General features: G+C 43.5%; 1 protein-coding gene across 1 annotated transcript in view; it reads left to right on the forward strand.

The window, feature by feature from the left end:
- The window catches only part of LOC146341833 (vomeronasal type-2 receptor 26-like), a 28665-nt gene extending 15971 nt beyond the window's left edge, over window positions 1-12694 (forward strand). Inside the window, exons 6-8 of the mRNA XM_084807052.1 lie at window positions 9964-10051; window positions 11944-12039; window positions 12638-12694. Coding sequence (XP_084663178.1) covers window positions 9964-10051; window positions 11944-12039; window positions 12638-12694 — 241 coding nt within the window. The remainder of the gene's footprint in view (window positions 1-9963; window positions 10052-11943; window positions 12040-12637) is intronic.
- Window positions 12695-15268: the final 2574 nt, after the last annotated feature.

The following is a 15268-nucleotide window of genomic DNA, read 5'->3' on the forward strand; positions in this document are numbered from 1 at the left end:
ACGTAGCATGACTGAGAGGGATACGATGCTTGGTGGGGTGTGATGCTTGTAGCAGAATTTCCTAGCACTGTTGTGGTTGATTATGTTGCTAGGAATGAGAAATATCACAGCAAGGTTTGAAGATTATATGTTTGTTTCATAGAGTTTTAAGAGACACAAAGAAAAAGCACATCTTGGCAGTGTTGGGTTGGGGAACTTGCGAGCGGAGATGGGTCAAAGAAGACGCAGACAACAAACTTGGGTTGAAAATTGGGCCACATTTATTGAAATATTTGCAAAGGGGTAACTAGGACGGGCATGTAACTGTGTCAGCGGCTAGCTGACACTTCTTGGGCGAAAACACACCCAGCCTGAGGGGTGGCGGTGATCTCGCCATCCCTTGGGACTGCCCCTTCTGGGGGAGGTAGACCTTCCGGTGTCACCCCCAACCCGGTGCCACACAACACCTGGGTGAGTGAGTAGGGTTGGTCTCCCAGGCAACCCTTTTCCCACCGCCGAGCCGCACTACCCGTTCAGGGGGCCTCAGGCGTCACCTGTCACCATAAGGTGCCTCTGCATGCACACCATCCCTACTCCCTTTCCTGTTTTGCCCGTCCTAGCCGACACAGGAGTCACAAGCCTATTGCTTGTGAAACTCCCCCCACCTGCGCAGAAGAACTTCCTGCAGGCCCCTTTGCAGATCAGACAAAAATAAGTTCTTCCCTATGTCTGACAGGTGGACACCGTCCTGCCTGTAAAGCTCCCTCCTAGTCCAATGGATTCCTTGGTGGTTGATGTAACTTTCACCATGATCTGACAGCCAGTTCTCTGTTCACCTTGCGCCAGGCCCGTTCCATGGCCGCATTGCTCTGCGCCCTCCACATGATTCTCGGGAGCATTGAGGACCATAATATGGTCACTCCCGGCCAGCGATGTCGGATCGTCCGCAGATCGATCAACGCCTGCTCGATCAAGCCCTTTCCAGGCTTGCAGCCCAGGTCGTTCCCTCCTAGTCCTAGCTGCCATATGTTGTGGTGTAGGCATTGGAGGGTAAATGCTCTAACTCCATGACCCTTTGGTTTCTGGAGGATAACTGGTGGTTACCGGTCAAATACGGCTTGCGCAGACCCTTAAAGGGGATCCTGAAACCCAGTGTGAAGCCGTGTTCCAAGTAGATCACTGCCCGCCGATTTGGGTAATGCCCTAGAAGTTGAAGGAGCGGAAGAATCTTAACTGGGCTGGGGCCCTTTGGGAGGGGGAGGATGCCCACCACCCTGTTTTCTGCTACCACAGCCATCCCTTGGGGGACCTCTCCAACCTCTGGCTCTCGGGCAAGAGGAGCAGGAGTGTTGACCACCACAAAGGGAGCACTCATGCTGGAAGCGGCATGGGTTTCGGGAGCAGGAACCTTTGGAGCTGAACTCCCAGCACAGCCAGCGGTGTTGAACCCCTGGACCCGCAATAGGCCTGGCGGCTATTGCGGGTGACAGCTTGGCCAGGATGTGGCCACTGTCGGACCTGTCGCCGAAGCCTGGCCTGGAAGGGGTCATAAATAGGGATGTCAGAGAATTTCTCCACGAATCTCAGGGAGGCCAAATGCCAGTGCATTGGGCCCCCTGAAATTGGTGGAGAAACGGTCTGCCCCCCCGCCCCACCCGGGACGGGACTTACCTTGTTTGAATATCCCTGGCGGCGGCGGCTCCGGTGGCGGTTCGGCGGCGGCAGCGGCGGCCGGTCTTCCGACCAGCCGCCGCCATTTCCAAGTAAAAAAACTAACAAACGTGAAAGGCTATGTAAATCTTTACGTAGCCTATCACGGCTGACTTTGAAAAAAAAAAAAGCGCGCACGCAAATGGTGGCGCCCATGGGCACCGCCATTTGTGTTCCTTAGTTTGGCACGTGTAGTCTACGTAAACATTTACGTAGACTACGGCAAAAATAAAGGGAACACAAATAGCGTTCTCCTTATTTTCACCGTAGTCTACGTAAATGTTTACGTAGATTACACGTGCCAAAATAAGGAACGCAAATGGCAGCGCTGATGGGCGCCGCCATTTGTGTATGCGCTTTTTTTTTTAAGTCAGCCGTGATAGGCTACGTAAAGATTTACGTAGCCTATCACGGCTGACTGCAGGGATGCAAACGGCGGCGGCTATGGCCGCCGCCATTTGCATCCCAACAGGAGAGGAGGTTTCTTGGCTGGAGGGATGGGGTGCCTCCCCCCCCGGCCAGAATTTCGGGGGGGAGGGACAGGGCGCCTCCGCCCCCGTCCAGAATTTCGGGGGGAGGGACAGAGCGCCTTCCCCCCACCGCGAAGCAAGCTTGGGGATCAGGTAAGGGACTTTCGTCCATTCCTAGTCATAAATTGGAAGCAAAGGTCCTGGTCCTTCAGATCCCAGTGCATGGAAGGGTCAATGGCGGCCCTCCTTCAGAAGGCCTCATCATAGGCCAACCATGCGCTCCCTTCATATTCGGTGTAAGCCCTGTATATTATGTCGAGGTACTTGGTGAGGACCCAAGCCCTCTCAGGGAATCTCTGTTGGAGGATGCCAGCATAAATTAAAAAACCTGGCAACCAGTTCACCCAGGTGCAAGGCACCTTGCGAGCTTTGCTCCACTCAGGATCCCAGTCACGGGTTCTCTCTTTGTCCCTGGGTTCGGGCTCGCGAAAGAGCAGGGCAAAGACATTGGTAAATTCACCCTGCAAAATCTTTTCTCTGGTGGCAATGGTCAAGTGGAAGCCAATAGGGGAAGAAGTAGCACCTGTGGGCATAGATCCTCAACCCAGGTTGGCTCATGGGTCAGCCAAGGCCATCTGTGGGGCTGGTAGGGGAGGTGGTAGGGGAGACAGGGGGGCCTGAACCGAACCGGCGGATCCCTGCCAAACACTGGCACAGGCGGCATTAAGCGGATGAGGCTGGAATGGTGGCGGGGCTGACATGGAGTCGTCTCCTGCCAGTAGCAGTAAGGGGAATGAGGCGCCAGGGCCCAATGAAATGGGTGGGCTGGCCACTTGAGCAGTTGAACTGGGAGTTGAGACTGGGGCAATGGGCTGAGGACTATTGACTGCGGGTGCTGGAGTAACTGGAGGAAGTGGGAGAGGGCGGACTGGGCCACCCTGAAGGGTAAACTACGGCACCCAACCCCAGGGGTTGCTTTGCCCCATGCCCGGCCAGACGAATTGAGGTGACAAAGCAGTCTCACCTATATCAATAGGTATAGAAAACTTTATAAAATTGGTGAAATTGGTATGCACCGATCAAAAGGCTCAAATAATTATAAATGGGGATTTGACTAAACCTTGTGAGATACAAAGAGAAACAAGGCAAGGTTGCCCATTGTCACCGCTACTGTTTATATTGGTTTTAGAATTATTGAACAAAGATATAAGACAAGATGATCGAATTACAGGAATAAAGATTAAAAATGAGAAATATAAACTGAGGGCTTTTGCAGATGACTTGGTGTTTATGTCAGAAGAACCTTTAAAGGGAATTGAAATTTTAATGGAAAAAGTAAAAGAATTTGGAGCAGTGGCAAGGTTCAAAGTTAATAAACAGAAGACAAAGTATTTAACAAAGAATATGAATGTTCAAGGGAAAAAGTGTTGATGGATAAGACTGGCTTCCAAATTGAAAAGGAAGTAAAATATTTGGGAGTCTTTTTGACAAATATGAATTGTATGCTTCTTCAAAATAACTATGTTAAAGTGTGGAACGAAATGAAACAAGGCCTATCAAAATGGGGAAAATTACAGCTATCACTTTTGGGAAGAATTGCAGTGATCAAAATGAATATATTACCTAGAATGTTATTTTTGTTTCAAATGATACCCATTATTACTTCAAATTTACCTTTTAAGCAGTGGCAGAGAGATATAACAAAGTGTATATGGCAAGCAAAAAAACCGAGAGTTAAAATAATATCTTACAGGTTGCAAAGGAAAGAGGTGGCTTGGGATTATCAGATTTGAAAACCGATTTTTCTGCCTGCTGCCTGATGTGGATGAAGGAATGGGTGACATTGGAAAATAGAAGACTTTTAGAACTAGAAGGACATGAATTGGGATATGGGTGGGAAGGTTATTTGTGGTATGATAAAACAAAAGTGAATGTAGATTTTAATAATCATTATATAAGAAGGGCTGTATTAAGAATTTGGAATAAATACAAATTAAGGTTCTATCAAAAAAATTCCATGTTGGATATCTTCACAAGAAGCAATGCATAGAAAAGAATTAGGTAGCATGCATAAATGGATAAGATAGAATGATTTACTGGAACTGTCACAAGGGGAATATAAGTTAAAATCAAGGGAAGGTTTATTGGAAGGTGATGTCTGTCAGTGGTTTTCATATTTGCAAATTAAAGAAAGGTTTAAAATCAATGAGCAACATGGTGGATTTTAACAAACAGAATCTGAGTTTGAAACAGCATTGTGTACAAATGATGAACATGTTATTGCTAAGCTGTATAAATTACTGTAAAGGTATGAGACAGAGGATGAGCAAGTAAAAGATTGTATGATAAAATGGGCACAAAATGTTGGTCATAATATAACAATGGAAGAGTGGGAAAGTATGTGGGGGAAAGATTTAAAATTTTCTTTATGTTCAAGTCTTAAAGAGCATTTTTATAAGATGATGTACAGATGGTATATGTCACCGTTTAAATTGTCTAAAATGTATAAAGGTGTTTCTGGAAAATGTTGGAAATGTGAAGATCAAGAGGGAATGTTTTATCATTTATGGTGGACTTGTAATAAAGCTAGAACATTTTGGAAACAAATACAGTCTTTAGCACAAAGAATATTAAAGACTAATATAGAATTAAAGCCAGAAACATTTTTATTGGGACAAACAGATAAACATGTACAAGAGAAGGGGGGAATCTACATGACAATGGCTGCAAGGTTATTGTATGCACAAAAGTGGAAGAATGAAACAATACCAAGTGTGAGCGAGTGAATCATGACAATGATGGAGCTGGCAGAGATGGCAAAACTTACTTGTATAATTAAAGAAGGGTCAATAAGTACATTTATGCTAGCTTGGAAACCTTGTATAGAATTTGTACAAGAAACAGAGAAAAATGATATATCTGTATGTGGATTTTGAACTTTGAGATGGTTAATTCTCTTTTTGTTGTTGTTAACATTAGGAGAGAAATGAGATAATGTCTGTGAACTCATTGTATGGTATACAACTAAAATAAGAACTAGAGAATAATAATAAGCATTTGTTGTGTAAGGGGAGCCAAAGGTAGATATCTTACAATCTTTTTTTTCTTTCCTTTTTTTAATACTTTTTATTCTATTTTTTGTCTTTATAAATGAAACAAACAATACCAGCAACCTAACTGGTAGCTACAGTTTCCCAACAGTACGATATTCTTAAGAGGACACAACAATATTAGAAAGGAGCAAAAAAAAAAAAAGGAGAAGAGAAGAAAAGAAAGAAAATTATTTAAAAGGATTATTAAAAGGATTATTAAAACTCCAGTACACAAGGCTTCAGATTTCAGTCACTCAAAAATTATACCTATAACACTGATAACATTGCAATTCAATACAGCACTATTAATCTTATCATGTCATCAGTCTTATAACATGAAAGCAGCCCTACAATTCATTTCCAGTGGCCATATAGCCAGTCTCATAATAATAATGAAGATGATGAAAGTGATGATGATGATAATGAGAGAAATTAAAAAGGAATAAATAATAACAAATCTCTAATAAGTTTTATAATGTTATATGATAATAAAGGTTTTATTTATTTATTTATTTATTTATTATTGCATTTATATCCCGCCTTTTTTCCTCTTGCAAGGCACTCAAGGCAGCTTACATGATCCTCCTCCTCTCCATTTTATCCTCACAACAACAACCCTGTGAGGTAGGTTGGGCTGAGAGTCTGTGACTGGCCCAAAGTCACCCAGTGAGCTTCCATGGCCAAGTGGGGACTAGAACCCGGATCTCCCAGCTCCCAGTCCAACACTCTTGCCACTACACCACACTGGCTCTTGCCACACTGGTTAAAAACTACTTTAGAACAATCAGTAATATATTTTATATTAGATATATAAATAAGTGTGCACATTTCTATGCACCCTTAAACAGTATATTTAGGTGCAGTATGGCATATCCATTTTAAAGAAGAAGGATTTTTTTTTAAGGAGAAAGAAAAATAAAAGAAAGCAGACATATATATATATATATATATATATATATATATAAGCAATTAACTCTTGCCTAATCTGAGTCACTCAGACTAGACATAACCAGTTAACAAAAGCTGTTTATTGATTCCAGTTCATGGGGCTGTCACAGAGATCTCACTCATTTTTGTGTTAAGCCATGCCTCCGCCATTTCATGATTCAGGAACATCCTCATCTGACCTTCAGAAACAATGCACAATGTAGCAGGATATTTTAAGTAATATTGTAAGTTCATTTGTTTTGCCAGATTTTTCGCCTTGATGAATTGTCTTCTTTTCTCAGCAATTTCTTTAATGTAATCTGGGAATAACATAACTTTATCTTGTTCCCCCTTGCCGACAAAGATTCGTATAATCAAAGCTATGGTTTTCCCAGTAGCGACATATGGCTGTGAGAGCTGGGCTATAAGGAGGTCTGAGCCCCGAAGAAGTGATGCTTTCGAACTGTGGTGCTGGAGAAGACCCTTACGAGTCCCCTGGACTGCAAGGAGGTCAAATCAGTCCATCCTAAAGGAAATCAACCCTGACTGCGCATTGGAAGGACAGATACTGAAGCTGAAGCTCAAATATTTTGGCCACCTAATGCAAAGAGAAAACACCCTGGAAAAGACCCTGATGCTGGGAAAGATTGAAGGCAAAAGGAGAAGGGGATGGCAGAGGATGAGATGGCTAGATAGCATCACCGATGCAATGAAGATGAACTTGAGCACACTCCGGGAGTGAGCGGAGGACAGGAAGGCCTGGTTTGCTATGGTCCATGGGGTCCCGAAGAGTCAGACACGACTTAATGACTGAACAACAACAACAAATCTCGTTTCCAAAAAAAGATTTCCACCCCCTCTTGCCAAACACAGGATATAATTTTTGTGGAGATTCTTGCAAATTGGACTATAATTGGATAGGCAGTCCCTTTGGCATTTGACACACGGAATGCCTGCTCAATATCAAGTAAATAATGGCACAGGGAGTATCTCATGCAAAAGCTTATATACAAAAGTAGACAAATTTACATCACTAGGCACATCCTTAATGCCAATTATACATTCATTGGCTCTGCAAGTAAAAGCCTCCAGTTGAGAAATTCTGACGAGCGAGTGGTTAAAAACTTGTGATGCAGTTTCCTTGGCAGCCACCCTATCTTCCAGCTCTTTAACCTTCACCTCCATTTTTTGCCAAGAATTGTTAATTAAATCCACAGCCCCCTGCAGGGCGGTGATGGAATTTTGAATTACATCCAACCTTTTAGCCTGTTCAGCTAATTTCGAAGACAAAGTTTTTATCAGAGTAAATATCTCCCCTATATTTTCAGTTCTTGGTGGCTTTGAGAAAGGAGGTACGGGGGGAATAGGAAGAGATACATTTCCTTTTTGACTCCTTGCTGTAGCCATGTTTCTCTTCAAACAGATCTTGCAGGTCCTCAGATATCCTCAAATATTGTTAATATTTCTTAAACCACTCCTCAGATGTTGTTGGTATTTCTTAACGCATAAATTAAATGGAGCATGTCAGCCCTAATTTCTCCTATTTAAATAGGAGTTACAAAACAACTTTTGGCAATGATTAAGCTCTTGGAGGGTAGTCTAGAGACTCTGCAGGGTGCTGCAAGGGTGACATTGGCTCTGACCGGAAGTCGAGATATCTTACAAGCTTAAGAGATATTTTAGTGTATGTGTATTGTGTGCTTATGTTGTTCTTGTGTTTTGTTTTTCTTTTTCAAAAAATATGTTTTTTAAAAAAATACTGCTATGTTCAGGTTAGGGATGTACGAAAGTCTCTTACTTTTTTGCAGCTCTGATTTGGGGGGGGAGGTGCTCCGTCCCTCCCCCTGGAATCCTCTCTGGCCGGCTCTGCTCCGTGGCAGCTGAAGTTGAACAAGCTGAAGTTTTCAAGTACTCTTCAGAGGCAGCCCCACATAGAGAGTGTCACAGTAATTGAAACAGGATGTAACTAAGCCATGAAATCGGCCAGGGATTTGACAGAATTGCCTGCCGAGGCAACAGGAAGGTCCCCAAGAGCCATCAGGAAACCATTCAGATCCACCAGCCTCCTGGGATGGACGATCTTAATCGGCCCTCCACCCCTGCAGAGGTTCTGAGCAGGGATGTCAGAGAATTCTGCCACGGATCTCGGTGAGGCTGAATGCCAGTGCATTCAGCCCCCTGAACTCCGTGGCAGAACGGCCTGCCCCCCCGCCCCCCCACGGATCCCCCCCGGGACGAGACTCACCTGGGGTGGATCTTCCAGGCAGCGACAGTTCCGGCAGCAGCTCCAGCGGCGGCGGCGACTAGTTTTCCGACTGGCTGCCTCCATTTCCAGGCTTGTGTGTAAAAAAAAAAAGAAAGACGTGATAGGCTACGTAAAGATTTATGTAGCCTATCATGGCTAGGTTTTAAAAAAAAGAAAAGAAAGATGTGATAGGCTACGTAAATCTTTACATAGCCTATCATGGTTGGGTGGATTTAAAAAAAAAAGTGTACACAAATGGCGGTGGCTACGGCCGCCGCCATTTACGTTCCTTCTTTTTACCGTCTTAATCTACATAAATATTTACGTAGACTATGATGGCAAAAATAAAGGGGAACACAAATGGCATAGCGGGCGCTATTTGCGTCACCTTTTGATTCCCCGTTTTAGCCTATGTAAAGGTTTATAGCGGCCACAGCCGCCGCCATTTGCGTATGCGTTTTTGTTTGTTTTTTACCCAGACGTGATAGGCTATGTAAGCCTTTACAAAGCCTAACACGTCTATGGGGGGGGGAAAGGAAAAAACACAGACTGCAAATGGCGGTGGCAGCAGCCGGTCGGAAGACCAGCAGCCGCCGCCGCCAATGCTGAGGCCACAGCTGGAGCCGCCGCCATCCAGAACATCTGTCCCAGGTCAGTCTCATCCTGAGGGGGATCCGTGGGGGGTAGGGGGGTGGCAGGCCGTTCCATGATGGATTTCAGGGGGCTGAATGCACTGGCATTCGGCCTCACCGAGATCCATGGCAGAATTCTCTGACAACCCTAGGTGTAAGGCAGAAAGGTTTAAATGAGTGAGTTTCTGCTGAGATGAAGACAAAAAGCCTAACTTGCAGAGACGACAAGTGAAGGGCTCAGGCTGGTGCATGGCACAGAGAGTTCTATGTAGAAAGCTTGAAATGCGATCTGTGAGACAGGCAGGCCAGAGAGAAAGAGTGCTTTCTTTTCCCAAGCAGGGGGAGGAAGTAATAGCCCATCTCTGGGATCTGTCACAGCATCAGACCTCTGTATGTGCAAAGTGAGCGAATACAGCACCTAAGAGGGCAAAAAGGAGAACCTGGGAACTACAGACCAGTCGATCTGACCTCAATCCCTGGGGAAATTCTGGAGCAGATGATAAAGCAATCCATCTGGAAGCACCTTGAAAACAATGCAGTGATTACTCAAAGCCAACATGCATTTGTCAGGAACAAATCCTGCCAGACGAATCTGATCTCATTTTTTGATCAAGTAACCTCCCTTGTGGACTGTGGGTGTGCTGTGGACATCATATGCCTCGACTTCAGCAAAGCTTTCGACAAAGTGCCCCACGATATCCTGCTGAGCAAACTAGCTCAAAGTGGGCTTGATGAAACAAGTCTCAGGTGGATCCACAGTTGGCTCCAGAATCGGACGGAAAGGGTGCCTTGACTGATGTGCCCTGTGAAATCATGCGATGTCACAAATTGTGCTGGCTTATCACTTACCCTACATAACTCCTCACTTTCCCTTGGTCGTTCTGGTCAAATCCCATTCTGTCCTTCAGGGTGATTGCTGAGCTGCTGTCACAGCCCGCCCATGAGAACTGCACTGTGGGAGCTGAAGGACAGCTCAGCAACTGCCCAGGAAATGCTGTGAGGCCTTCACACCTCTAAACATAAGTCATTGTCCCTTTAGGTCAGCCACAGATGCAAGGTTAAATATGCAGAAGTAACTGAGCTGTGAATGTGTGCACAAGTCCACTTCTGGCAATTGGGTTCAAGGAAATAGATTGTCTCCAGAATAAAAATGTTACCATACTGACCATAAGGACAATATTGCCAAAGAACTACACATGGCAGGAGGAGCAAAGCTCTTGGCACCACCATACTCCCCTCTGGAAGGACACAAGAGTGTGAAGGCCTTCGTGAAGGGAAGATGGAGGCAGCAGTGGCCATAGCTAAATGTCTGGTTTTTCACTTGCAGAGCCTGTGGCAAAGCTGGCAAGATATTAGAAAGTATTTAAAGTATTTAAAACATGTTCTTCAGCAATACAAGTGGGAATATAGAACTTTGAGTTCAATCGCCTACAATTATGAAAAGCACTGTGTTTATGTCTGCTGCTTATTCAATCCCCTGGGGAGTTCCAGTGGCCAACAACCAAAGAAATAAATGAGACTGGGAGAGATTATTAAATATTCCCCAGCATCATTGGGTACAAAGGCTGGGGATGAGAGATGGACAAGTCTCCATCAAACTGATTACTGATACTTTTTGTTTAGAATCTGCACTTCACACCGATCAGCATATGAAACAACCACTCAAATCAGTTCATTTTGATCATTGGTAACCGTGAACATAAGGTGGATTGGCAGTTAGGATGGTGGTTTTAGTGGTATTTCAGCTGATGATCCTCCCACACATTGTGTGCAAACCTCACATTGTTAACTGTGCAATATGGGATCCCCTGCCTATTCCTCACAAGTATTTTCAACTGGGAGAATTCATCTTCAGTGGCCTTCTTTATCAGAGCAAGGTTTACTCTTCTCCAAATGACTTCAACAAAACACCTCCTAGGACAATATCTGAAAATGTTATGTAAGTTATTACCATGTATACTTCTATATACCAGCACCCAGTTCATACCGCACTGAAGGAGATAAGAGGCAAAAGCAGGGATATTAAACCAGCCTTGCTGAAAGAATTTCTGTTTTGGGGTTTCCCCCCACCCTCTTCAGTCCGCATTGCTTTTCCTTTGTAGGTCATGTCTTTTCAGATTGCAAACCAGTGGACAGGGAATGTCTGGCATAACTGATTATGTGTAAGCTGCTCTGGGAGCCTCTTTGGCTGAGAAGCAGCATGAAAATGCTTCCAATAAACCTCATAGTAATTCAATGGTTAATAAACCTGCCATTCTAGGACCAGAGTTAAGATTATCACATGTTGGCTCAAGATACACAAAGCCAGGAAATTGGAAGCTAAGCATGATGTCGTAAGTGACATGCCTGATGATCAGGGATGATGTTGTGCAATGTCACAAGTTGTGCTTGCTTACAATGCAATAGAATTCCTCTGAAGTAGTCAGCATTCTAACTTCAGAGTGGAAATGACCACGCCTGACATAGCTTTGCCAGCAGTTGCTGCCATAGGTTTTAATGGGGCAAGCAAAAACCCCTTTAATAATGTTTGACCCACTGCTCAGAATTTCACCAAACCAATGAAAAACACCTCCTCAACAAGCCAGAATACTGCACATTGGTTATTTTTACCAGAAGTTGAAAGAAATATATTCTATGATGAGCCAGAACTTGGAGTAGGCAATACAAACGTGTCCAGTTTCAGAACAGTTTAACTTGCTGTGCCTCTCAAACTGGTTTGACATTTTGCATAAGTATGAACATCTGCAGGTAGATGGAGGATGTGCTCTTTCAGGTAGTTTGTTCTACAGATGTCATTGTTATAATCAGTAGCGTTCTGAGGCTTATAACAGTGGAAGATTTTTGTGTGTGACTCAACTTAAGTAAAGGGGCACCCCTGTGCCCTTTAGATGAATAAACGACACAACAGAGAACTATTCAAGTACAGATTAATTCACCTAGTGAAAGGATACGCCTTGCCCACCCCTTTTAGCTATTGCAACAAGGTTGGATAATGCACCCCTTGGACCATGGCAGTGTTTGAAACAGAGCTGTGTGCAAATAGCCACTTGAAATTCTCCACCCTACAAAGAACTCAATGACCCTGGGCTGGAGTCAGGATGAGTCAAAGCAAACAAACAAAAAAGGCCCCAATACTGAGACATCCCCACCTCCTAAAATGGTCAGACATGCCAACCAGCACCTGAGCATCCCTGCTTGTTTCTGGGACTGAAAAGCAAGTTCACTGAGGTTCCTTGCCCATTGATTAATTTATCTCTAGCTGGTTATTCAAGGTAATATCTGTACAGCACAGAGTAGTCAATTAAACGAAGGTGTCAGCAGGGTGCTCAAGATATGCTTGACGTGCTGTTTAGGATGTGGAGAGTTTCAGGACTGGGGTATATTACCCACAAAGACAATGGACTGGCCAATTCAAAACATAACCCTTGTGACTCCTGGGTGGTGATTTGTATTCTGGATGGCATTGTGATTATTTCTGTAGTTACCTGAGAGTGACTTGTATTGATCAAATCAGCAGAGGAAGGATGCACACATTTACTAGGCTTTGTAACCTTTGCCAGAGTATTCTCCTGGTCCCACCAGAGACCAATGCGGCTGCTTCTGGAACCATCTCAGATGGTGAGCCAAGGTGTGGGGTAATGGAAATTCAGATAGCAGGCATGTGATATATGTGTTGAGAGTCATCATGTCTGAAGCTTCTCTGTGAGAGAATGAACTCATAGAATCATAGAATAGTAGGGTTGGAAGGAGCTTATAAGACCATTGAGTCCAACTCCTCATAATATACAGTATTTTAAAATTATATCTACAAATGGTCGTAAAAAGATGCACAACACAGTGCACAAAAATTACTAAGTACATAACATGTTTGTGAAACAAAATGAAAATCTCCTTCTAGTGTAATGACTGATAACTACCAGCACATCTTGGCCTTGGCATTTGCGGTGAAGGAGATCAATGACAACCCTCAGCTCTTACCCAATATCACTGTGGGATTTGAGATTTATGACACATATTCAAATCAGATGCTGGCCTATCGTGCCATGATGCAGTTTATTTCCCCAAGGAACAGATTTCTCCCCAACTACAACTGTGGCATCCATGGAGTCCCAAGAGCCATCATTGAGGGACTTTATGCAGACATCTCCCACCAGATCACCACTGTTTTGGGCATCTACAAAATTCCACAGGTAAGTGGCTGGTGTGGATTGTAACCTTAACAGTTGAACTTGCAATGCTGAGGTTAGTGCATCAATTGCACCCATTCCTGGAGATGTCTGATTAGGCCATGGCCACACGTATGCCTTAGTTATATCCTATGTCTACTTTGGTAACAGGGTCTATGTGGAGCTACCTTTGAAATTGTTCAGAAATGTCAGTTGATCCAGGATGCTGCAGCCAGAATCATCACTGGGGCTGGTTACATGGAGGGAGCACATGACTCCCTTGTTACAGCAACTTCACTGGCTACTGGTCTGTTTCACTGGCTACTGCTCTGTTTCCACTCCAGACATGATTCAAAGTGCTGATTAGATCCGAACTGAAAGGAGATGACCTATGAAGTCCTATACAACTTGGGAGCAGGCTACTTGACATAATGCAGTTTCCCATAGAAGTCTCCCCAGGTGTTATGATCTTCCGGAGATTCCCTTCTCTCAGTTCTACCGCTCTCAGAGGCATGTTTGGTGGGGACACAACAGAGGGTCTTCTCACTGGTTTCTCCCAGGATGTGGAATTCCCTGCAGATGGGGGCTAGGTTGTCTCCCTCCATCTCTGCTGTCCTTCCAGTGACAGAAGAAGATATTTTTATTCACCTGGTCCCTTGACATATAAACTGGTTTATTGGTGGAGTGGGTTTTATTGGGTTGGTGGTGCATTTATTTCTTTTCTTGTTGTATTATTTAATTCAGTTTTTAATCTGTTTGGTTTTAAGATTTTTTTAACTCAGTTCACTTCAAACTTGGTTTTATACTGTCAAGTGCCTTGAGTGCAATCTTCAATGGGAAGTGGGGTATAAATCAGTGATTTATTATCTAAATAACTGATAAATATATACACTGATTCACCCATTCCTTTTCTTTGCACATGTAAGTTTGTTGATTGCTGGCAACAGGGATGGTTACCACCAGCCTCAGCAAAATCTGACTACAATACTTCACTTGGGACTGACTCATCCCTCTCAGGTGAACTCTCTCTTGGAACCATCTCAGTATGGATTTTCTGTACCAATCCATTTATCTCTGGTTCCCAGTCACCAGGACTGCAGGGCATTTCCCCTACTACCCCTCTGAAAAAAATTGATCCACTTGCTGATGCTACCATCCTTCATATCACCTTTGTCTCGTGTTTCATCTGCTTTTCCTCAAGTTGTGCTCTGCTCTCCTGTCTTCCAACTGTATCTTCAACCACTCAAGCACAATTTGGCACTTCAGTGAACATGGAAAGCCTTTAACACAACCTGTGAAACCAAAATATTTTGTTTGTTTATTGAATGTAGAGATAGATGGTGATGATAGATAGATAGAAGATAGATAGATAGATAGATAGATAGATAGATAGATGATAAATAGATAGATAGATAGATAGATAGATAGATGATAAATAAATAGATAGATAGATAGATAGATAGATAGATAGATAGATAGTTAGATAGTTAGATAGTTAGATAGTTAGATAGTTAGATATGATTCCAGGTGGTAAAAAAGTTGGTAAAAAAAGTGGTACAAAATATACAGTTTACATTGTTGAAGAAATGAATTCTTCCACTGATCATGTAACTGTCATATTCCTTCCATGAATCAAGTGCAACACTTACATTCTTAGGTATTTTTAATATTTTCATAAGTCATATCAATGAAGAAAGAAGTCAGTTCACAAATGAATAAAGAAATAAAAAAGTGAGGAAAAAGCAATGTGGAAAAGTGAAGAATCCACATGGTATTTTGTAGGAATATCAGGCCTAAAACCACACAATAATCTTTCAAAAAAGTTCATTTAACTTTAGGGATTAAGAACTCTCATTTAAAAATGCACTACCGCATGAATGTGTGCTCCTCACACACTCCTATTTAATTTGATTCATTAAAAAAAAAGCATATCCCACAATACCCTTTCCCCAACCTGTCTTTAGCTCTTGTATACATTTGACCCAGTGAGGATGGATAGGAACCAAGTCCGTTCCTTGTACCGGATGGTCCCCGATGATGCACATCA

Source organism: Heloderma suspectum, chromosome 6 (assembly GCF_057233095.1).
Source record: "Heloderma suspectum isolate Gila_16-S chromosome 6, 16-S_ref, whole genome shotgun sequence".
Classification (NCBI taxonomy): Eukaryota; Metazoa; Chordata; class Lepidosauria; order Squamata; family Helodermatidae; genus Heloderma; species Heloderma suspectum.